General features: G+C 39.9%; 1 protein-coding gene and 1 long non-coding RNA gene across 4 annotated transcripts in view; one reads left to right on the top strand and one right to left on the bottom strand.

Moving 5' to 3' along the window:
• LOC143787444 (uncharacterized) overlaps positions 1–5,594 on the top strand; it is a 39,582-nt gene extending 33,988 nt beyond the window's left edge. The window contains exon 3 of the long non-coding RNA XR_013218369.1: positions 5,485–5,594. This is a non-coding gene — a long non-coding RNA (uncharacterized LOC143787444). The remainder of the gene's footprint in view (positions 1–5,484) is intronic.
• Positions 1–25,837, bottom strand: part of LOC143788102 (uncharacterized) — a 182,861-nt gene that overhangs the window by 148,922 nt on the left and 8,102 nt on the right. Inside the window, exons 7-15 of one of the 3 annotated variants that reach the window (XM_077277490.1) lie at positions 24,834–24,881; positions 23,132–23,176; positions 21,835–21,882; positions 19,130–19,174; positions 16,953–17,003; positions 16,450–16,518; positions 15,209–15,289; positions 12,929–13,065; positions 11,784–11,945 (exon numbers count right to left, since the gene is read on the bottom strand). In XM_077277490.1, coding sequence (XP_077133605.1) covers positions 12,958–13,065; positions 15,209–15,289; positions 16,450–16,518; positions 16,953–17,003; positions 19,130–19,174; positions 21,835–21,882; positions 23,132–23,176; positions 24,834–24,881 — 495 coding nt within the window. In that variant the 3' untranslated portion in view covers positions 11,784–11,945; positions 12,929–12,957. Of the gene's footprint in view, positions 1–11,783; positions 11,946–12,928; positions 13,066–15,208; positions 15,290–16,449; positions 16,519–16,952; positions 17,004–19,129; positions 19,175–21,834; positions 21,883–23,131; positions 23,177–24,833; positions 24,882–25,837 lie in introns of those variants that run through there. The other 2 variants (XM_077277491.1, XM_077277492.1) reach the window with 2 other exon arrangements.

Here is a 25,837-nt window from a genome sequence, read left to right as displayed (position 1 = left end):
GAAAAGAACAACTTGAAGCTTGATCTAATTGATGGCCAACTTAACTTTGCTAAATGACCAGGTAAAGTGTTGCCTCATAAGCTGATGGAGAGCCATAGTTCCTAGTCTATATGAGCTGGGATATCCATGGCTTATTTTCCTCTTGCACAGCCTGCATACTGCCAAATAATCATCTGGTGGCACTGTGCAAAAGAACTAACACATATAAAATGCTCATGTGCATGACTTGCCACCAATGCGGCCAGACATATCAGGTGCTCTAGAGCCTTATCTATGTCAGTTGAGGGACTGGTCTCTGCATGCTGGGTAGTCTTACAACACATACTAACAGTGTGCTCTGGAGCTGGCTTGTTACTACTGATCTAAGCTGGTGAGAGAGCGCACTGACTTTGTGCATATCGCGCAGTACACAGAACACAGGGACTAGCACAGCCCCGAAACAAGCATCACTGATGATACTTCATTTCAGGGAGGGGGCCGGGTCTCCAGCAGGAACTGTTACCTCTGCCCCATGATGACATTTCATTTGAGTATCCCAGCATGCACTGGGATTCACAAACGAAGAATCATCAAAAAGTAAATTGTGAAAAAGCAAAGAAAAGCAGTTAGATAGTGTAGTTATGGAAGGATGGGGAAGTTTTCAATCAAATATATTATAAAATAGTTTAGATTATGGCATTACATAAATAGGGATTTCCAATGGGAATTAAATTGTATTTTGGACCATCTCTTTTTTCAGCTACAATTTTGAGATTGCTTGTTTAGAAGACTGTTCACCGGTGCATACGTGACCTTTTCTCTATACAGAAAGAAGGAGAACATCTATGATATTTATTTAGTAGGCGAAACTGTACACACAGGTGTAATAATAAAAGAAACATTTTGGTGTCAGATGAAAGAGGACGTAAAGATCAGGGCCAAATTTAACTTGGCATGAAGGTATTGAGAATACAGCTTCCTGGAGTGAAATGCTTTGCACCAATTTTCATTTATATTATAGTAGAATCATGTGAGTCGCCTAATGTAAATAGGTATTGAGATAGATATGCGTAGATACATAAAAATCCCATTAAAAGGTCGGTCCACTACATCTCAAGAATGTGTCAATGGCCCAAATGAGGTGGTAAAAAACAATTTAAAACACACATACAGTGGCCAGGGACGGCATTAAGGGGTGTAAACTGGACAAATAACCAGGGTCTCCTTCTTCAAACAGGCCTCAAGCAATGGAGTAGCTAATAGGCAAGCAAAGGGGATGGTCTCCCCAGGCTCACTCACGTGTTGGGACCCACCTAGAGCGACCACCACTTATAACTGTATCGGTGTGCACATCATGCCAATACAATTAAATATTGTGGTAGAGCAGCAAGCCATTCTCTTCCTGCCCTACAGCTTCCTGTTCTGTAAGCCGCAGGTGGCTTTTGGCCTGCGTCCTATGTATGACTATGGATTGTGTCGGCAGACTTTTAAGGATGAAGGGCTAGGGGAGCATATCATTTTTTGTTTATTATAGTCAGTTTTCTAGGGCATTATTCTGTATGGCGGGCTCTACAGTGAGGCCACCATACATTGTGGGATCATATCTTGTGAGAGGTTATTGTACTCTTTGTGAGGGGGAATGTTCTGTGGGGCCATCATACTGTGTGTGGGGTTCCATCATTCTTTGTTATGCGGCATCTATCATACTGTATGGGGGTACTAGAAGGCCATCTTACTGTGTAGAGTTCCTCTTACCATGTGAGGAGACTTTGGGGCTGTGGTGGTCATAATGCTGTGTGTGAGAGCTGTGGGATCCATCATAGTGGGAAGGATGCACTGTATTCCATCTCGGGGCCATCATACTGCAAGTATGCTGGGTCAGTATACTGTGTGGGGTGCTGTGTGTTTCAGGATTCTGCATGGAACCATCATACTGTGTAATGGGACTGTGGGAACCAGCCATTATACTGTGTGGGGGCTACCATCAAACTCTGTGTGGGGGCATCATACTGTGTGGGAGGGCTGTGGGGTTGTTATACTCTGTGTGAGGGAATATGGGATCCATCATACTGTGGGACACTTGTGTGGGCATCAAGGGACATTATTACTTTTTAGGGGAGCGAAAGGGACAATATTAAATGGTAAGTGGGCACTCAAGAGGCATGATTATACTATAGTGACACACAGTACTGTGTGCGAAAGCTGTGGGGGCCATCATACTGTGAGGGGGCTGTGGAGTCCATCATTCTGTGAGGTGTCTGGATGGCAGTGGGGGCCATAATACTGTGCAGGGGGGCAGTGCGGCTTCATCATATTGTGTGGGATAGCCGTAGGGGCTATCATACTGTAAGGTGGCAGTATTATTTTCTGAGGCATTTACAGATTACCGTAAATTACTTAATATTATATAGAGGCAATTTTACCATTTGGAGGGCACAAACAGGGCATTTAATTATGTAAGAGGTACAGTGGCAGGCGGTTTGCCAGCAATCGCCAAACCAACTAGCAAAATGATGTTCATTCATTGGGTAGTTGGATCATTTATGGCAGAATAAAAAAAAATCATTGTTCTCAACAGCATATCATCCCATTTAAACAGGAGATGCGTTGCAAACAACATATGTATGGGGGCAAAAAAGAAGGCTAAGAGGGGACTTAATAGCTGTCTACAAATATCTGAACGGCTGTCACAAGGTAGAGAAGTGTTTCTCAATTTCGGTCCTCAAGAGCCACCAGCAGGTCATGTATTCAGGATTTCCTTGGTATTGCTATGGTGATAATTGGATCACCTGGTCAGACAAGAATTCCATCATTTATGCAATATTAAGGAAATCCTGAAAACATGACCTGTTGGGGGCTCTTGAAGACCAGAGTTGAAGACCACTGGTGTAGAGGGATCATCCTTACTCTCATTTGCACATGGAAACATGAGAAACAATGGAAAGAAACTGAAAGGGAGAAGATACAGATTAAATATTAGAAAAAACATTTTGATAGTGAGGGTCATCAACGAGTGGAACAGGCTGCCACGAGAGGTGGTGAGTCCTCCTTCAATGGAAGTCTTCAAACAGAGGCTGGACAGTCATCTGTCCGAGAAGGTTTAATGAATCTTGCGCTGCATTGAGCACGGGGTTGAACACAGTGATCCGGGAGGTCCCTTCCAACTCTAACATTCTATGATCAGGAGTCCAAGTCCAAATGAGTTAAAATATAAAATATAATTAAAATATAACAATATGTTTATTACAAAAGTTACAAAAACACTGGCAAAAAATATAATAAAAAGTCAACAGTCATGACACAAGGTATTAGCATGCTTCAGATCCACAATATTGTAATGGGTACAGACAAAAATGGGCCAGTAAAAGTACATTCAACATGGCATATATTATCTACAATTAGGAGACCTATAAGTCAAAGTGAAAAAAGTCAATGACTGGCAAGGGTCTTAGTCTCTAACAGTATAAGGTAAACAGTACAATCATGATTATATCCCCCAGACATTATATATACACAAATGGAACAGGTTAGCAATGTTTATACGTGGAGGGTTGCATGTAGCGTGATGTCAGTCCTATGCAGTAGAAGTACAAAAAGCTCACATGCCAGTTTTGAATGGGAGAGAGTATACACCTTAAAGGGCCATCTTACCCATAGTGCCCCATGTGGAAATGAGCAAAGACAAGCAGCCCCAATGCGCGTTTCACGTTGGCTTCTTTACTTACTTTATTACTGCACCTGCTGTGTGGTGCAAAAACAGTGCTCTTCAGTGCCCCACGTAAGTAATGCTACCACTGTGCTCCTTACAAAGTAAAATGCCTCCTTTGTGCCCTTTAGATGGGAAAACAGACCTCTAGACTGTATTAATGCCCATGTGCAAGTGCCCCAGACATCAGTAGCCATGCTTTGCTCCCTTGAAAATAATAATGTCCCCTGTGTGCCACTTTGACAGTCACAATACCCTGTGTGCCCCATAACAATAAGTTCTTACTGAATATTAGTAGTGTCCACTGAGTCTTCCGCTGTACAGCTTTCTGTACGCAATAAGTCACAACTCCCTTATACACTGTATAATGTACCAACATCTCAGCTCTAGACAGTATGTCCCTACAGCTCCACTATAGGCTGTATTATGTCAGAAATCTACATGGAGCCTCCACAGTAGTTCCCACACTGCATGATGGCCCCACAATAGCCTCCACACTGTATAATGACCCCTTAGTAGAACACACACTGTTTATGGCTCCCATACTATAGGATGCCCCCCTGTTGCCCCTACACTGTATGAAGGCCCCTAACAGTAGTCCCTAATCTGTATGATGACCTCCACAGTAGTCCACAAAGTATATTGACCCCCTTAGTAGCCACCGCTCTGTAAGATGGCTCCCTTAAAAGACCTCACTCTGATGGCCCCACTAGAAGCCCTAACTCTGTGGGAGGGTCGTCTTATTATCGCCCACTCTGTAGAAGGGCCCCATTATTAGCTCACCCTCTGTAGGGGCCCCCATTAGTAGCCCCTACACTGTACCATGGCTCCTTTAGTAAGTTCCAAACTGTATGGTGGTCCCTCTTAGTAGCCCCTACACTATATATTGGCCTCTTTAGTAGCCACAACTCAATAGGAGGATTACCATTAGTAGCCCCCACACTATTATTTATGGCTGTCTTTAGTAGCCCCATGCTTTTATGGCCCCCTTAGTAGTAACCCCACACTATTATAGCCACTTTAATAGTAGCCCCCAGTCTATTATGTCACCCTTAGTAGTATCCCCCACTCTATTTAGCCCCCTTAGTTGTAGCCCCAGTCTATTATAGCACCCTTAATAGTACCCCCCAGTCTATTATGGCCCCCTTAGTAGTATCCACCAGTCTATTATGCTCTCTTTATTAGTAGCCCCGCCCCCCAGCCTATTATGTCCCACTTAGTAGTAGCCCCCAGTCTATTATGGCCCCCTTAGTAGTATCCACCAGTCAATTATGCTCTCTTTATTAGTAGCCCCCAGCCTATTATGTCCCACTTAGTAGTAGCCCACAGTCTATTATGGCCCCCATATGTAGTATCCCAAACTCTATTAAGGCCTCCTTAGGACACAATATATAAGACACAAACACACAATCTTAAAATAAAAACATGTATCATATACTCACCTAAACTTGGCGAATCCAGCAGACAGCGGCACATTTCGATCAACCTGATGGATGGTGAGTGGCGAGATATTGCAATTGCGTCGCTGCACCCTGGACCCACCATTCTTAGGTCTAATTCGACTTGCGGCCTACAGAGAGTGGCAGTGCGGGGCGACCATCTCTCCCTGCTCTGTCTCAGTGCTTGACTGAAACGAGCGCAGTAGACGCTAATAGACTTACATGTAGTGTAGCTCCGGGTGAGCCCCATAATGTGCAGGTCCTGGGTCGACCGCCCCTCTGCTCCCCGGTAGCTATTGGTCACAAGCTCTCAATGTCAGTCTATTGAGCCTTGTTCTGGCCTCATTGTTGCTCTCATAGATGTTTATTGAAAGTGGCCTCCAACTCGCCCAGCAAACTCAGAAGCGATCCAGCAGGTCATAACCAGCAGAAGACGACTGGAACATCGCAGAGAACAGGAGAAGACAGAGCTGGTAAGTATATTACAAGGGGCAGATAATATGCATACGTGAAATAAGAACCACTGTAACTGTGCATTAAAAATGGGTTTTAATGTTTTGCAATATTGTTACATCTGTAGGAAAAATGTGAAAATAATCTTTCTAGCAATCCACGAGCATGTAATGCCCCAAAGTATATGTACCTTTAAGATGTAGCAGAGCTAGCACCTTTTCCGGCACATGACAGCTGATCTGATCATGTGTCATGTGCCCCTAACAGGCACGGGTGGAATCACGATCCACCTGTGTTTGTTAACATGTTAAATGCCGCTGTCAAGCTCTAACAGGAGCATTTAACATGCACGCACAGGAAGAGCATAATTAACCCAGCCCATTGGCTCCCATGTCACATGACGGCAGGTCGCCGGTGGGTTGACATGACAACCCGGGGTCTGCAGGAGACCCCTGTGGTTGTCATAGCCGGATTGCTATGAGTGATGCCCAGTGGTCGGCGCTCATAAGAAGTGGGCATTTCTGCTACATAGAGCAAGGCTGCAGCCCTACTCTATGTAGCACGAGCGATCGGATGATTGCAGCTTCTGGTCTCCCATGGAGACTAGTGAAGCAAGTAAAAAGTAAAAAAAAAATGTTTTTAAAAATATATAAAAGAATTAAAAATATATGAAAGTTCAAATCACCCCCCATTCACCCCATTCAAAATAAAACAATAAAAAAATCCAACATACACATATTTGGTATCGCCACATTCAGAATTGCCAATATATAAAAATAATTAATCGGTAAACGGCGTAGCGAGAAAAAAATCTAATTTTATATATTTTCCTGGGCATTTCCTATTTTTTCACATGCATCTTCTTCTCTTCTATTTTCTCTATTGCTATGCAGCATGCTTTAACAGAACCCCTTTAGTTCAATTATTAATTAGCGGTGTCCCCTGTTTCTTAGTCTTGCAGGAATAAAATTCCAACCGCGGTAAAATTGCAAAAATGCTGAAATTCCACATTTTTTTGTTGTTATTTTACTTAACATATTCAATGTATGGTAAAAATGACCTGGCAACAAAATTCCCCAGGTCTGTACGAGTACGCAGATTAGAAATGTAGTTTTTTTTAAATTTAAGTGGTGAAAAAAATTGACCCATAGCACTCTCATTTTTCGGGATCTGATGCTAGGTGAGGGCTTAATTTTTTGCACCTGAGCTGACATTTTTACTAATACCATTTTGAGATATAATGTTTTGATAGCCTTTTATTGTATTTTATTGCAATGCTGCTGCAACCAAAAAATTGTAATTCTGGCGTGTTTTTTTTTTCTCGCTACTAGTGTTGAGCGATACCTTCCGATACTCAAAGGTATCGGTATCGGATGGTATCGGCCGATATCCAAAAAGTATCGGATATCGCCGATACCGATACCAATGCAAGTCAATGGGACACAAGTAACGGAAGGTATCCTGGATGGTTCCCAGGGTCTGAAGGAGAGGAAACTCTCCTTCAGGCCCTGGGATCCATATTCATGTAAAAAATAAAGAATTAAAATAAAAAATATGGATATACTCACCCGTCCGGCGGCACCTGCACTTACCGATGTAACCGGCAGCCTCCGTTCCAAAGAATGAGGAGTTTAGGACCTGTGATGACATCGCGGCTTGTTGTGATTGGTCGCGAGCCGCTTATGTGACCGCTCACGCAACCAATCACAAGCCGCGACGTCATCACAGGTCCTAAACTCCTCATTCTTAGGAACGGAGGCTGCTGGTTACATCGGTAAGGTGCAGGGGCTGCCGGACGGGTGAGTATATCCATATTTTTTATTTTAATTCTTTATTTTTTACATGAATATGGATCCCAGGGCCTGAAGGAGAGTCTCCTCTCCTCCAGACCCTGGGAACCATACACTGGGAACTTCCGATTCCGATTTCCGATATCACAAAAATATCGGAACTCGGTATCGGAATTCCGATACAGCAAGTATCGGCCGATACCCGATACTTGCGGTATCGGAATGCTCAACACTACTCGCTACATCTTTTACTGTTCAGATTATTTTTATTTTATAAATTTTGATAGATCGGACATTTCTGAATGTGGCGCTACCAAATATGTTTTTTTTATAGGTTTTCCAAGAATAAGACAAAACAGCCACACAACTCCAATCTTCCATGGAATAAAAAACCTGTGTCCTTTATTTCATTTGCACAATGTGGACAAGGTTGCAAAGGAGGGACATTGACAGGACATGCTGGGAAACAGAAAAGGACTACTGCCGTTTCGCGTATTGCATGCTTCAACGGATCCTATGTTAACACCCTGCGGTTTGCAGGTTTGGAAGTGGTAAAATTCCCTAGGTGTGGGGGAGACCACAATAAAGCTCTATTACAGAAAGAAGGTAAATAGATAATAAAGGCAAATGCACAAGGCCCTTTAGGAAGGAATGAAAGACTTGATTATTCCTGTTTCTTGTAAGTTTTATTGTATAGCAATTTGATAGATCCATTATCAACGAAAAATATTTATGTGGTTTGTCGTTTTTGATTGCTGATATTTTGTCATGTTTTTAAATTCACGCAATTGTGTTTTTAATGAATTAAACCAGGTGTTGCGGTATAAAAGGAAATGACATACCATCTGTTAACATAGGACCCGTTGAAGTGTGCAATACGCGAAACGGCCGTAGTCCTTTTCTGTTTCCCAGCATGTCCTGTCAACGTCCCTCCTTTGTAACCTTGTCCACATTGTGCAAATGAAATAAAGGACACAGGTTATTTTATTCCACGGAAGATTTGAGTTGTGCGGCTGTTTTGTCTTATTCTTGGATTACTTTGCATGTGTTTCCCAGCGAGCACCTCTGTATACTGTGAACATACCGTGTTGGGTGTCGTTGACCCAGAGTCCATCATCTCCACCAGTAAGTCGATTTTTGTCTTTGTGCCATTCATTTTTTCTTTTTTTTAGGTTTATTTTTAACCCCTTCACCCCGGAGCTTTTTTGGTTTTGTGTTTTTGTTTTTTACTCCCCTCCTGTCCAGAGCCATAACTTTTTTATTTTTCCATAAATACGGCCATATGAGGGCTTATTTTTTGTGGGACAAGTTGTGCTTTTGAACAAGGCCATTTGTTTTCCCATGTCGTGTAATAGAAAATGGGAAAAAAATTCCAAGTGCGGTGAAATTGCAAAGAAAAAGTACAAACTGAGCTGCCATTATGATTCTCCAGGTCATTACGAGTTCATAGAAACCAAACATGTCTAGGTTCTTTTTTACCTAAGTGGTGAAAAAAATTCCAAACTTTGCTAAACAAAAAAATTGCGCAATTTTCCGATACCCGTTACATCTCCATTTTTTGTGATCTCGGGTTGGGTGAGGGCTTATTTTTTGCACACCGAGCTGACATTTTTAATAATACCATTCTGAATGTGGCGATACAAAATATGTGTATGTTTTCTCCATAGGAGACTAGAAGCTGGCACAACTCCATCGGCTCAGCTACATAGAGGCGATTATCAGATCGCCTTTTTGTAGCTGAATTGCTGACTTGCTATAAGCGCCAAACACTGGGTGGCGCTCATAGCAACCCAGTACTGACAACCATAGAGGCCTCAAGGAGACCTCTGGTTGTCATGCCGATGAACCGATGACCCCCGATCACGTGACGGGTGTCACCAGTGCATGTATTTCTGGTCCGATGGCTGGAAGCGCGCGTTAAATGCCACTGTCAGAGTTTGACAGTGGCATTTAACTAGTTAATAACCGCGGGTGGATTGCGATTCCACCAGAGGCTATTGCGGGCACATATTAGCTGTTCAAAACAGCTGATATGTCCTGGAAAAGATGTGGGCTCACCGCCGGATCAAAGTGGGGGATACTGACATCGGCATTCTATTACTCCCGATGTCGGTAAGGGGTTAATGGGGGAAAAACGTGGTGATTAGGAATTTTTGTGTTTTATTCTTTTTAAACTTTTTTAAACTTTTTATTGTATTCAATAGTCCCTTTAGGAGACTCAAAGCTGCAATCGCCCTATCACTTGTGCTATACATTGCAGTTCATCAGCTCTGCTATGCATAACAGAAAACAATATCTCCTATGATTGTCAGCCTCTGCGACCCCTGACTTTCATGACAACCCATCGGCACCCTACGATCACGGGATGGGCGCGCCGATGAGTATGATCAATGATGCGCTTCCTGTTGATGAGTGTTAAATGCACTGTCAGTGATTGACAGCGGCATTTAACTTCTTTACAGCCACGGGTGGATCAAAGATCCACCCTCAACTGTTAGATGCACTTGATGGCTGAGTAAATCTGTATTTTAAAAAAGTATTTTTTTCTGTGTGTTTTTTTTATTACTGGGTTAGTAATTTGAGTGTCTAATTGACATCTCATAGATGCAGCGTCTCCAGGAAGAAGCTAGAGGCGAAAACCGCGTCGGGGTAGGGGGACACCTGACCTCTCCGGCCTTTCTGGTATCGTCTTCTTACAGGTGTAATTCTATTATTTACTTTATGTTTCTATGTGTGAGCTATACATTTATGTATAAGGGTATATGCTTCTTACAGTGGCATAGTCTATGTATATGGGATTTTGTTATGGCAATATTTACAAAGAGTTTCTGTTGCCCTTTACAGTTAATGTTAACCATACAGCCCCTTAGTATACACCTTGGATGCTTGGTTTTATTTGGCTCCACATTATGTATTTTTTGCAACACCATAGTCAGGATGTACTGCTTTATTGTTGAGTTGGATCCCTTTACTCTTTTGCTATCGATATTATTTGATTTTTTGTTATATTCTAAAGATAGAATTACTTGTGATCTTATTGAATTGGATGTGATCATTGGGTGGATAGAGAATTTTCTACAAATTTTCTTAAAGATAATAATACATTCATATACCAACTACTGACGGCAAAGACAATCACTATTTTTAACTAGATTTTTTTTCTAAAAAAATTCCTTCTACAACTGGGTGATTCTCTTCTGTTTGGGGATGTTCCTCGGCAGGACTTGGGGCTGGACTTAATTAGCAATGATGGACTATTTTGGCAATAACCATGTTGGTAATCATGGTATTTTGCCTAGGACTGAATCTTATCAGTAGAGTTTTCTCCTGTCTATTCTATTGCATTAAACTGAATTTAAAAAGTAAAACCCACTGAAGGCCACTATTCTTTCGATCCTAGCACCACTGATGATAACTTTCACACTAATCCCCAAGGTTCAATCACAACCTAGTGCCAAGTAGATCTTAAGACTCTCCAAAGCAACAACACAAGATCTAAGGTTTGTGCACCTAGTCTACGGTGTACGTCAAGAAGCCTTTCCATATGCCACTGATGACCATTCACCAGACGAAAGCTGAAAGTGTGGCTGGGATTCACCTGCATGCCGTACTTTTACTGTATAGGAAAGCTCAGTGATGTAGCAGTGTTTTTTGAGTTATAAAGTGCTCTTATAGATCTGCAGGAGATAAGACATTGATTTTGTCACAATGAGAGAATGCCTTCCACTAAGTGACAAATCGCTGAAATCAGGGTCTCTGCCCCTGCATTATGCTGCTCTCAGATAGAGGAGCAAAACCTGGTGATAGATTTCCTTTAAGGCTGGGGTTACACTTGCGTATGTCATCTGATGTGAGCGGGAGCCGAGTGTCATGCTACTGTGGTCCGATCTTCTCGCACAGAGAGAATTGAAGCACAGCTGCGGAGGAGGCGGAGAAACTAATTTCTACACTGCTGGCGTCTGCGTATATCGCACCACACTCGGATGATATCCGAGTGATGTGTGTTGTGTCACTTGTACCCATAGACTGATATGGGTGCGAATGAGCCGAGACTTGGCCGAGTGTCAGTGCCAATCACAGCATGTTGCGATTGTTCTCGCATGCCGATTCGGTATGAGAAAATAATCGCAGATGTGATCTGCCCCATAAATTAACTCTGGTCCGAGTGCTATGCAATGTTTTCTCGCACAGCACTCGTCCGTATTCTACGCTGGTGTAACAGTGGGTTCCATGCGCATCATCTGGCGCAGACCTCCTGAGTGCAATGTGAATCTAGTCTCAGGTTGCTTACTCCTGATATTAAATGAGCCCATGGAAACCTACTTATTACATTTATTATAGATGGAGAAATCTCTCTGGTCCATTAAGACCTCAGCCTGACAATAAGGACAGCTTGTTAAAACAACACACAGATACTTTGATTTCTCGATTATTTATTGATTGAATGGAACATAAGATTTAAAGAAAGTTTTATGAATCATCATGAAAATTAAAAAAAATGAATCAAATGATTTTATACTTTTTTTTTTCTTTTTTATTGCATGCTTTCTTCTATTCTACTGTTTGTGTCCAATGACCCTAGAAAAAAATAGATAATTAAAAATTAAGTTGCCTTCATATATTTAAGAAATACTTACAGCTTTCTAGTACAAATTATTCAGAAAAACAAGTTCAAATAGTATTTAGCTTATAACGTGCAGTCATGTAGGCTCATACTATTGCAGTATTATTGTGTTATATGCCTTTGACTGGCCTTTAGTGCACAATGAAGTAGAAGCTCAAATTGTGAAATCTGTTTTTAATTTCCGCAGCTTAAGTTCACAGAATGAGGATGTCAAATCCGCACTGTCGGTCAATTTACCCTGCAGATTTTCTCCACAACCTCTAGATGAGATTTCATAAAATGCTGTGATTTGCAACATATTTTCCTTCTGGAAAATCTTGCCTAGAATATCCATTGTGTATCTGACCTGTGTAGACACACCTTAAATGAACTTTTGAAGAAGTTGCAGAATCCATAGCAAGTGATGAAGATTAAAAAATGGTGACAACATCTACATTATGGGAGAAATTGTCCAGGGTATGTCACATTTCGGATGTACAACAAAATCATCTACCGCCAAATTTAAAGCAGAGTAATAGGGTGATGTGTAGCTACCAGAAGTAGGGAAATGGTATAGATTTTGTCACAGATCTGCATTGCAAACATGAAATACATAGAATTTGTCAGTAATGGTTAGAAAAAGAAATAAAATATGAATTCCTTTCATTTCTATGCTGACCGCATATTGTAAATTTACGGCACGTGATCACATCGAGGATTTCTATGTGTAGCGCTCATACGCAATACGGAATAAATTGAGATGCTTTGAAAATGTCGCCTCCATTTTTTCATAATTTTTGCATATAATGAACATGTCTATAAATTCTGTGATCTCCATAATTCCGCAACTTATCCTTCTCAGTATTATCACTTTAATGATTGGGAATGTTTAATTTCCTAATAGAACGATGTGTTAAATGTTCATATTGAGGATTATTTGCATTTTATCACAACTTACCAGATTTCCTTGCTAGGTAGGATTAAATCTTAACCGGGAAGCCCTCCAAGGCCTCCAAGGCCTCCAAGACCTCCAAGACCTCCAAGGCCTCCGGTAAGGACTCCAAGGAGATTAGGATTGTTTTTGAGAAGGTTGAGCTAAATAAAAATTAGAAACATTTGAAACACGGAGTAAATATTTAAGGAAAACAATGGAACAATTATAAGATAAATATTAGTAATTAGTCACACAAAGCTCAACGTTTCCATGAATTTCTAAAAATTACATTTTCTGCAGAAGATTTTCATGAGACAGAAGCAAAGTTATGACATAAGGTACTTTCTACATTACTTCTAATTTATAGCAATAAATAATCATTCAAGAGCAGATAACATGTTCAGGAATGGCATTTACAGCACCTCCATAATAAATATCTATGTCTTCATATTGAATTATTTCATCTTAAGGGGAAAACAAGTCTACTAAATTCTCCGCCATACAAGTGTATGCAAAGGATACTCATAATATACAAAGGCCACAATTCATCAAAGTGTGATCGCCACAAATCTGACGTGATGACACATTTTGATAAGTCGTAAAATATTTTTCCAACCAGAGGTTTCTCAAAAATGTTGTAACTTTTGGTGTTTTCACAGCAGTTTCACCAAAACAAGCAGAGATAAGGTTGGAATATCAACACGACACCACGGCTTGTCTAATTTATGAGATGCGGCATACCTTACACCAGAAATCTTATCCAGCCTCTAACTGGGGTAAGATTTGTGGCAAGGCGTATAGAGGCAGTCGCCACTTTTCAAACATGCCCTATTCATTCAAAGGTGTGCGACTCTTAAAGGGGTTTTCTCACTAACAAAGTCAATTTTAAAGTTGATTTTATTCAATAGATCTTGGAATAATAATATTTTCCATAAAGGGATGTATTTACAAAAAATGTCTGTATGCTGAGATAATCTTGTAAGTGTGCCCCTGCTGTGTACTGTGTAATGTCTGTGTCTGACCGTGCAAGGACATTGCCTCATCTTTCCACATCTCCTGGGCAGTGTGGCTGAGTGCAAAAGAGTATACAGACATTACAGCACGGGATCGCAAATTATTCTTTTTGGGCGGTAAAACCTTTCCCTGCTTGTTTAAAAAAAGTTTTACATCAAAGAAAGAATTATTTACTATCTTATGTTGTAATATTGTGATATCAGAATACTTTTTTATTTCCTCCCCTGTCCAGTAGATGTGGTATGATCAGACCATGTTCCTGTACGGTCAGACATTGCACAGTACACAGCAGGGGCACATTTATAAAATTAATTTATTTCAGTTCTTCAATACAAAAAGTGAAACTCATATATTACATAGAGTCATTACAAACAGAGTGATGTATTTCACAAGTTTATTTCTGTTAATGTTGATGATTATGGCTTACAGCCAATGTCAACCCAAAAGGCATTATCTCAGTCATTAACTGTTTGATGATATTCTAATTTTGTGAGAAGCACCTGTGTGTGTGTGTATATATATATATATATATATATATATATATATATATATATATATATATATATATATATATATTAGGATGCCAAGGAAATTCATGGTAAAAATTAAGTAGCAAGTTTTTGAAGGTCTTACCTCCTAATTTTGTTCCTTTTTGGTCATAGATGTTTTATAATTTTCTTTTTTTAAGATTAGTTATCATTTACTGGTTGCTCAATGGCGCATCATATTGTTGTTTTAAATGTTTGTTTAGTATTTATCGTCATGCATATCCGGCGTTATGTATGGTATGTTATGCCATTTACCGATCAGATTAATTGATTTACGCGAAAAACTGAACTGACTGCTACTAAGCACTGATACATGTACAATGTACATAATTGTGTAATGCATATTTTACTGTAATAGAATGCTTACTGTCATTCTATGTTTTTTGAATTATAAATAGTTTATACAGCTAAAGATATGATGACAAACTGAGTGGTTATTGTGTCTACAATATTGTGGAAAATGAGAAACATGGAATAATTCACATGCCTTGAGCAAGTGGTAAATCTAAATTTAATGTCAACATATTTTACATGGTGAATTCTTGTGCCAAAAAGAACAAATTTGGGAGGTAAGATTTACCAATTTGCAAAGTTCATTTTTCCTTGGCATCCTAACACACACACACACACACACACACACACACACACACACACACACACACACACACACACACATATATATATATATCTCAGCAATTATCTTTGAAATGATTGATGACAAACTGTATAGAATAAAACTTACCACAGTGCATATAGCAGCGGATGTAAGATCGGTAAGAGGGCCTGCTACGACTAGACTTCCTTTTGCAGCAACAATACCACCCTGTAGTAAAATAACATTGTTACATTGTGTGATGCTCGGTATAGTTTATTCTTCTATGAGATTCTAGGTGAATAATTATTTTTCTTGTGTGATAATATATGAACGGTTAATGAAAATGTAAAATCTAATTATTCAGCTAAATGCTTCAGAACATGTTATACATTACAGGATCTCAGCTGTGTGCATGCTGTATATCACCGGGGATAAAACTTTCATATTGGAGAATACATTAAAATGTTCTTCTTGTAGGCAGCACGATATAAAGGTTGAATCAAAAATGACTTGAAGAGTCAGATCATAAGTGATTGGTTAAGATCTTACTTCCAGGAGCCTTTTGGTTTCATAGAATGGGCCAGTACTGACTAGTTATGCTTAATTTACATTCGAGAGTCCTATTCCTGCTGCTATTTCTCATCTTGGTCCTGTATATTATCAGTTCTTGCTAATTTGTATATTGTTGAAAAGTCCTTTTTGATTTAGCGCATGTGCAGATGCTGAGTTCTTGCACCAGATTTTTCTACAGGAAAAGTCCAGCATGTTGGCAGGAAAAACACTGCGTAAAATGTGCACTTTTTCGTGTGCTTTTTTACGTGTTTTTTTTCCTATTTGTTTCAATAGGTGAAAAACACTGTAAGAATTGTCATTCTGCAGATTTATAAATAATACTTTCATTTGTTCAAATCTGCAAGGAAAAAATAAGCAGCGTTCACTTTGCTTTCACTGTAAAACACTGTGCTTTTTCCACAGCAAAAACATGGAGCAATAATTGAGCATATAAACAAGCCTTTATAATTGTGGCGTAATCATTTCCTTTACCCGGTCCCTACTGAGCACTGTTCACCTACCTACCCTGCCTATAGAAACTCATTTCGGCAGCCTCTATCTTTCCCCGTGTACCAGGTAATACTACACAACACCACTCACGGCCATGTTACCTAACGGTCCCTTCCCTCACACTGAAACTAAATGACCGTCCTCCATAACCTGCTTCCCACCTCTCTATAGGACACCAAACACAGGGGAACACAGAACATACCATCTCCTGCCATATAATAGCCGCCACATAAAATATCACAACATGTGAATTAACTAAATGAGTAAATTTAGAGACGTCTCTTCTAATGATGTTAGCATAGAGCAGTAATTTGTGTGATACTTACAGCCAGACCTTGAAGAACGTTCTGCAGTGCAGGAGCAAGACCCTCACCAAGTTTAGCAATCAATTGTTCCTGTAAAATATGTCATGTTAGTTGTTACGTTTCTATCTGTCGTCTACATCTTCCTAATGTACATTTGTTAGATTGGCAAAAAAGCAGGTGGCAACAGAAAATCAGCTGTAGGCACAAAACAGTATGATATTTGTAACGTGTTTTCTGTGTAACAAGAAGAAAAAGAGGTCAACAAGTTCTCCCCTAACTTGTGGATAGATGATGATAACTTGTTTCACTGGACAATCTCAGTGGTCGTCTCACTATCATCACAATTGATAATGGTCACAACCTCCCTCCTCCTCTGCACAATGATATCACAGATCATTATCAGACATCATTCTCTAATAAATTAATTAAATAAGTAACAGATCTGTTATTAAAAAATCTGTATATACTTTATTAGACTTTATTTGTAGACAACTTAAGAACAAAATGAGGACATATTTTCTTACCACTGCATCTTTGGTCCCGATAGTATCATCCGCAAAGCAACCAATGTTTTTCTGAAATAAAATAAAATATTTCTAACATTTCTGTAAACATTCCACGATATTCATGCATTTGAAGTAGTAGCAATTTTATAGTATTACTGTAACTGTTCACAACTGTGTCATGGTTTATTTCTATAAGGCTACTTTCACACTAGCATCGTACGACGCGCGTCGCAATGCGACGTTGCGACGTACGGATGCAAACTGTGAAAGTGCCGCACAACGGGGGCAGCGGATGCAGTTTTTCAATGCATCAGCTGCACCATTGTGATGTGTGGGGAGGAGGGGGCGGAGTTCCGGCCGCGCATGCGCGGTCGGAAATGACGGACACGACGCGCCAAAAACGTTACATGTAACTTTTTTTGTGCCGACGGTCAGACACAACCGTCGCATGACGGTTGCGGCTTGTTGCAATCCGTCGTAATGCGTCGCTAATGCAAGTCTATGGAGAAAAAACGCATCCTGCAAGCAATTTTGCAGGATGCGTTTTTTTCTACAAAACGACGCATAGCGACGTGCAGTGCACAACACTAGTGTGAAAGTAGCCTAACAGAAACACTACAGTGACTTATTTATCAAATTTCAGATACTATCATTACCCAGCAGATTCCATTGTCTCGTGCTACTTTATACCATTCAGTAGGAGACACAGTGCTGCATGTAGATCAAGTCTTCCAGTGAAATCTGATGGAATAAGCAATGGAGATTCCAAACAATTGTGAAAGTTAAAGAATAGCTGATAATTTCCCCACATATATTATTTTGGGTATGTGTCACTTGTTGTAATTGATCCTCTATGTGTAACAGTAATTGTATATCTGCTCCAGGTCTCTTTTTGCATTGATGATTAATCCATCAGCAGCGGTTCTCTTATTTGTTATATATCTGTTTCATAGCCATACTCCCCAGAGGCGGCTGCACCACTGCTGGGAGCTATATAGCATTAGTGATTTCCTGCAGTCACCACAAAGGGGATCTCAGTTCATGGAAATCTGAGCTCTGCCCAATAGTGGCTTCAGGGAGAGTTGTATCATGTGCCGGGAAGTGGAGGAGTTGGAGAATCGTCAGCCTACTTATGTCAGTTGTCTGCTATACTTTGCTCACTCCGGTCCTGATAATGAGGAATCATGTTGTAGTCAGGTGCGCCAGATTCATTAAGAGGCATTTTTGATTAACTCAATATTAAAGCTAGTCATGATGACCAATCGTCACAGGCACCATTTTGATTAAGATAACTTTTTTCCAACAAAACAAAATGACTAAATAAAATGAATATATACCTACTTACATTGTATCATGCTACAGAGCAGACACCTACATGATGAATGTTATTTTTTCCGCAAACAATAGTATATTCAGTATGTAAAATAGGGGGCAAGTGACTGAAGGATCAGAGACCTGTCATAAGTCCATACTGAGGCATATAAAGCCCCGTCCTCTGAAAACTGCAAATAAAGATGAAACAACAACCACAGGACGGATTTCATCACCCAGGTATCATTGTAATCAGTGTAACGGCGCTGACCTGACACTGTCTGTAGTTTACTGAGCACAATCCTGCTGACAGGTTCACTTTAAGCAACTGCTCCTGGACAGCCACACTGCTCCTGCCTGTCCATTCTGTTCTATGCTGTGCTGCTACTGGGAACCCGACCCTGCACCAGCACTTCTGTCTAGAAAATGGCTGCTGATGGGGAAGCATGTGACCAGACCATGTGATGTCATTTTATTTTTTAACAGCCCAACACTGTGTTATTAGACAGACTTTTGGTCTCCATCTGTTTACTTATAGCAATATATATTGAGGTCACTTTGCCATAATTAAGGCTGTGTTTGCACCCTAGAGTTTGAAAAGAATTGGACACAATCCTAGGAGACCTCAGAGTGTTATACACGGTTTTTATTTTTAAGGCAAATGTCTATAGATATGTACACAGAGAGCCTGGTGTTGGCGGTGTTAGCTTTCCCAGCTCTGCTGCCTTGCTAAATCTAATAGTGTCAGACCGGCTGCACCCAGTAAACTCCATCATTGGATTCCGGATCTCTTTCTCTACATCATGTTGCTCTGAGATGAGGTAGAAAACTCTGCTGACAGATTCTCTTTAAATATAAATTAATTTAAAAAATCACAAACTTACCAAGAGTTCATAGATTGTAGCTGCAGACAAAGCGTTGATATTGTTCTAGAAATGAAGATCAATAAGTAACAAGGTAAATTACAGTGAGCTCTCAGCTTTATTCACCATAATGATCTCTGTTGGGTTTCTGCCACTGTGTCCATCCGTCAATCAAGGGCAGCATACAGTGCTATTTGTCCAATATTTTCACCATAATCTTAAACAGCGGCTCCTAACAAAGCCCCTAATGTAGAGTTGAGCACATCTTACGGAGAACCTGACAGCTGACACGTGCTGCCCGAACCACAGACATCATGTATCAGACACTGACTCCATCATTTCAGCCAGGTATGTTCTATTCTGTAACGCTATGGTATGTCAGAGAAAGACATACATTTAACAGCCATGACACACGGGCGACTGATCCAAAAGGCAGAGTGTCGCAGTTTCTGGTCCATGCTGCCTGTCGTTCAAGGACCAACTGTCAGGTTCACTTAGACCTAATTCACACATCTGTATTTCTGGTCAGTACATTAGTATTTGTAAATCAAAACAAGGAATAGTTTAACCCCTTAACGACCGCCAATACGCTTTTTAACGGCGGTAGTTAAGGGTACTTAAACCACAGCGCTGTTAATTAATGGCGCTGTGGAAAAAGTGTAAAAGTGTATAGCGCCCCCCAGAGTCAGATTTTCTCCGGGGTCTCGGCTACCAGGGGTAACTGTGACCCCAGAGAACATGATTCAGGTCATTTTTTTTTTTTTTTTTTTTTTTTTTTAAAAAGTCCGATTTGTCATTTAATTTCTCTTTCCTCTGATGTTTTCTGGAAAGAAAATGGCAGGCGCATGCGCAGTGTGCCCACTGAGTACAATATGTCATGAAAAAACAGTCTCAGAATCAGAGGGATCCGTTAAAGCGTTCCAGAGTTATAACCTCATAAAGGGACAGTGGTCAGAATTGTAAAGATTAGCTTGGTCATAAAGTAGCAAATTGGCTCTGTCACTAAGGGGTTAAAAACTCAGAAGAGGTGAGAATCTTACTGTATGTGGAGCCTATTTCTCATTTCGGATTACAAATACAGATGGAAAAGACTGAACAAATACTGACATGTGATTTCCTATTCCAGGGGACACAACTCCAGCCCTCAAGGGCCACCAACAGGTCATGTTTTCAGGATTTCCTTAGTATTGCACAGGTGATAATTTAATCGCCTGCACATGTGATGATTCCAACACCTTGTGCTAAGGAAATTCTGAAAACATAACCTGTTGGTGGCCCTTCAGGACTGGAGTTGTGCACCTCTGCCCTTTTCAGTAGCTTGCTTCAATTGATTTGTTGTGGAATCTCCCCTAGAATTTTCAACACAATCGTGAAAATCTTAATGTTGTTTGATTCGCACAAATCAATTATCAACATTTTATTTATTTAAAAATTATTGAATTCAGATGTTACTCTTAAATCTATGGCAAATTATTGGAAAATCTACATGCAACGCAGCTTATATTTTTGTCATTTTAAAGTATTTTTAAGGCCGCCATCACTTGTCCTTGTTTCCAGTATGTGTGCACCCGTTTTTTTTAAAGATACAAAACTTACCCATTATAACCTGTGGGGCTGCTCAAATGTCCGGAGACAAAATGCACGGAGACATGTCTGTTTTTTTATTCTGTAGCATGGATGATAACGGCTACTATAAGCCTGTGGATCCATGAAAAACATGTACAGCACATGGAAGCCATCAGTCTGCAGTCCGCGTGCTGTCCGTGTGTAACACTGAGAAGTATCGGAGAAGCTTTGTCATGTAATTCTTTATCTGCTGATGACTGATGGAAGGAGCAGACACACGGATGACGCACTGATGGAAAACACTGATGACAATGGGTCTGTTTTTTTCATGTACGTGCGTTATATCCATTTGGGAAAGGGGTCGAACTTTGTGGAGTTTTTTTTGTCATAGGGGCATGCTCTGGGTATGCCTTTTTATCAGTGTTTTTCCCATAATCTTATAAACACTATCAAATGCTGTAAATACTTTTTCTTGTGTTTAAAAATACTAAAAAATAGTGTTTGTGAGGACGGCCATAATGAAGGGCATCGGTACTTTTTTGTAACTAAATAGTATAATAGCATAATATATGATTAAAGGGGTTAAAAAACAAACAAACTGTGCTTTACACGTCCTTGTAAGGTCCAGTGCTGAGTCCCTGCTGCTGCTTCTGGGGTCTGGTATCGGCTGCCATGCTGACATCATGTCCACAGCGCCGCAGCCAACCAAAAAGCTCAGCAACTTTGAGCAGCTTGTGGCATCAATGCGGGCAGAGCCGCTGAGCTCGCTTATTGGCTGCAGCGCTGCTGATGTTGTGTCAGGGCTGCAGACAATCACAGAGACTGGGAGCAGTAGCAGAGACTCAGCGCTGGATCCAAGGAGGGCGAGTAAGGGACAGCTTGTTTTTAGAAAACGAACTTCAGCCAGGGGATTAAACTAGGTAGCGAGAAAAGGAATCTTCCAGGAGGAGACATTAGTGTATGTGCCGGACTACTTGTCAGACTTTACATCACCTGACATATAAAGAAGGGGGAGGGGAATGCAAAGATGGAACTAAGATGGGCTGAAAGCAAAATCAAGCCGTGACAATACCGATGGCAGAAAAGCATTGAATGAGCACAGAAAGAAGGCTGAAGTCCTCCTTTATGCTTATTATTCACCAGGATATTCACATTCTTACCTTACAAAACACATCATATATCTGGTTAAGCAGCTGAGGGGTTAAGTTCTTCAATAAAAACAAAATAAAACAAAAATGTTATTATTCATTTCCATTTTGTAGTTAGAAATTAAATTTGAGGAGAAATACATAATACAGTGATACGTTGACTAAGGAGTGCGTCTGCTCAGGAATATTCCAAGATACGAGTTGGCGCTTAGTTGATTTATTGCTTACCAGCCACGTGACTATCCTGCCATGCATGCAGCGCTGTCTTTGCTGTTGCACTTCTGACCTGGGGTGTATTTTTTGTACTGCATGCTGCATGCAATTTACATGGGGCTGTACATAGGATGATGATTTTTTTGCTTTATGCTTCTGCTTTTTTTTCTGTGGCAGTGCTGTATGTTATTTCACATGTGCAGCCAGGTGCAGTATACTGCAGTATTATGTGCCCTCTCTGACTCTTTGGAGTGTTGGCTTTACAATTCAGTATTTGCTATATTTATATGTGAAGATGACTAAGTAAAGTTATTGAAAAAAAAAATGTAAAAGTGCAGTGCAATAGTTTATTACACGTTTAATAGTTTTCCGTACAGTACATTACTGTTTATTAATAAAGTTAATTTTTCTTATTTAAAACACCTAACAAAAATTATTGGTGCATTTTTTGGGAGGACTAGAATGGATTAATAGCATTTCAATTCATTTTAATGGGGACATTGAATTTGATGTGAGAGCAAATTGAGTTAAGAGCTCAGTCACAAAACGAACTAAACTCCTAAGTCACAGTAATACTGAATTTATCCTAAAAGTTTTTCGCAACTATTGTAATTTTTGTTTTCAAACACATTTTTACCTATGTTTAAGAATTTTTTTAAAGATTTTCTTAAATATAGATGGAATTTTTAAATTAAAGTACATGAAACCGTGAAAAAAAATAATTTTCATTGATCCTTGAATTTTGTCATGACGTGTGTGGGAGTTGAAACGAAATTGAGCCCAACTATGAAATTATTTTCATCAAGCCTCAAGAGACTTGCTTTGCCCATCAATACTGTAGATTAGGCTGATCCAGCAATGAACATTAATATATTCAGCCTATTATATAGTATCAGGCAGGTTAATACTGAATATTACAATATGTTCTACTAATGTATATTTATTTCAATATTTTCATTTATAAATACATTTCATATATTTATAGAATGCATTATTTATAAATAATAGATCTAAATACATATTTAAGCACATTATTAATGCTGTATATTATATATAATTATATATCTATATGCTCATTGTTAATAAATTATGTTACCGCCAAAATGTTTTTCAAACAGGTTGAAGTCAAAGCTCCATTGAGCTGTGAAAAAAAAAAGCAAAACATTCATTGCGTCATTTATTTTCCAAAAAAAAAAAAAAATAGAGAGTGCTCTCAGTGGGAGAAACTAAATAGAAATCTTGTGGGTGTTTGCTATTTTGTTTCTCCCACTGAGAGCACTTTCTCTCTTTCTCTCTATATATATTTTTTTTTTCTACTGGCTAACACAATACTAAACCGCTTTTTTTTTTTCATTTTATTTCTTTTCCAGTAATGGTGCATTTTACATATATATATTCTTTTTTTATTTTCTGCTATGTGTGTAATACACGATAACTCAAAGAGATGTGGAAAAATGTTAGTCAGCTAAAGCAAAATGCTAAACTATTTCACATCACTGTATTATGTTCTTATTTGTCATAGAAAATATTAGAAATCCTTGGTCCCTCATGTCCCCCTCCCTTTATTCTTTCATCTATCATGTGTCTTGAGGAGACAATGGTGGGTGCCTTTATGTAAAGTGACAGTGACACAGATGTGAATCCAGTTTGATAAATATGCGAGGATTCCCCTTTTATGTCAGGTGACTGCAAATGAAACTCAGGGTCTGATAAAAGATCAATCCCAATTATCATCAGTGTTTGTACAGAGAATTACATTTCATGTATGTAGGGACCCTGTTTATCAACAGACCAATAGAAGCGCTTGCTTTCGGCTAAACTGAATTGTCTCTGCGATCGGTGTAGTAAGTTCTCCTGTTAGTTCCTATTATTTTATGTAACTGTCTATGCTGTATTGTTCTGTCCCCATTGTAAATTTTTTTGTATATTTTTCATAAACATTGCCTCGCTTTGGATTAAATATATAATGTAATAGTTCTGTTCCTTCTGTTCTGTCAGCTACGCCTCGAAGTGATAGCTGCCGTAAACGGTGTCCATTCGACCGAATCAGAGTGGTGGTGGCAGCGAGTAGTCTGTGACCGTACCGGGGAATGTGCACATATTCACTGTGCTGGAATCCGGAGGTATATATGCCATACGTTCACGGTTAATTTTCTGATCTCCAGCCTAGTGGTGCGAACAGGCTGTGGCCTTCTCTGTGGATCATCGGCCAATTGTGTAATTGTCCGGACGACAGGAGGCAGCAGAGAGCTGTTCTCTCCAAAGATCACAGCGGGTGGTACTCGTGACCTTCCCGACCTGTGATATCAGGGATTTGTGGGATTAAGAAAGTCCTGACAAATATTCGTATCCATGACATTATTAAACAGTTATTCCCATCTATGCAAGTTATCAACTATCCACAGCACAGGTTACAACTTTTTGACCACTGGAAACCCCACTAATCCTGAGAGTCCTGTGATCTGAAGTGCCCCTGTGGAATGGAGCGGAGGCCACACATGTGTAATGTTCTCCGCTATCTTTGGCAGTTCACACACAATCAGCGAATCAGAGGCCAGAATGTGCGGCCACCCCCTTAATTCCAATTAATAATGTCAGAGCCCCATTTTGACTTGTAGTGTCCAATTAATTATCTTATATTATTTTATCACTTTTATTATTGCTAATTATAAAAATAGTAAATAAGTACATAGTTTCAATTTATTACACTCTACATTACTACTTTATTCTTTCTATATAGTCAAAAATTACTTATGATACCAGAAAAATATTATTTCAAAGTATAATCATGTCCTTACCAGCTTGCACAACACATCTGTAAGGGCGGGGGTTAAGTCTAGTGCATCCTGCAGTGATAAAAAGCACAAGATGGTTAAACATTGTGTTTTTTTATTTTATGTGTGGAAACGTTGATATAGTACAAGCAGATCAGGTTGGCATTAGTATAAAGATTTCCTAAAATTGGACAATTTATCCTGATGTGACCAGAATGTCATTGTTTTATTACTATATGAACGCTGATTATTAACGCTGAATATATTTCAAGCTCAACACAATCATGTGATTACTGAGACAGATGGAAATGGCAGAGTTCATCAGCCATTCAGCAGCAACCAAGGAAAATGTATTGGAAGCTTTATATTAATTGATTAATTAATAGACATATGTGATTTCTTAGCGAGGTGACTGACAAAGATGTTGCACAAGCAGCATAAAATCAGCAGCTCGGAGAAAGCCAGGTATATTCTTGTCCAACAGCTTCATGCCGGGCAGAAAGCCCATCTATCAGTCAGGCTCCTCCACTACATGCTGGTAAGCCCTCCAGGTATCTTCTTCAGATATCTCAGCTGCACCCCAACCTTGCAGGGTTTGGTAATAATTTCTCAATTGCTGCAATAGTGCACATTGTTTGCTGTGATTTTCATAAGACACAGATCATAGGGAACAGATTTTGTTATTATTCCTAAAATTGTGTCAAAAATAGAGTTGCTTTGCTCCAATTGAGGACATAGCACAATTTCTGAAGTTTTTGTGAAAATCTTGTCAAAACACGCAACTTGATCCTATTATGTGAATATTCCTTTAGGGATCTCAGCCACCCTTAGCATGTCCCACACGTCTGTGAAGCACGGACTGTATTTGCATCGGAAGACCTGGCCCAGCCCATGTAGGCTATGAAGCAGTTAGCTCAGGTTGTGCGACCTGGCGGTCAGGTCAGATCTTCCGATCCGTGTTTCACAGCCTTGTGGAATGGGCCTTAGATCTCGCTAACATGAACGTATCCGGTGTTTTATCTGATAGC

This window comes from Ranitomeya variabilis, chromosome 8, assembly GCF_051348905.1.
Source record: "Ranitomeya variabilis isolate aRanVar5 chromosome 8, aRanVar5.hap1, whole genome shotgun sequence".
NCBI lineage: Eukaryota > Metazoa > Chordata > Amphibia > Anura > Dendrobatidae > Ranitomeya > Ranitomeya variabilis.
The sequence above is the reverse complement of the archived record's forward strand: the minus strand, read 5'-3'. Positions and strand labels throughout refer to the sequence as shown.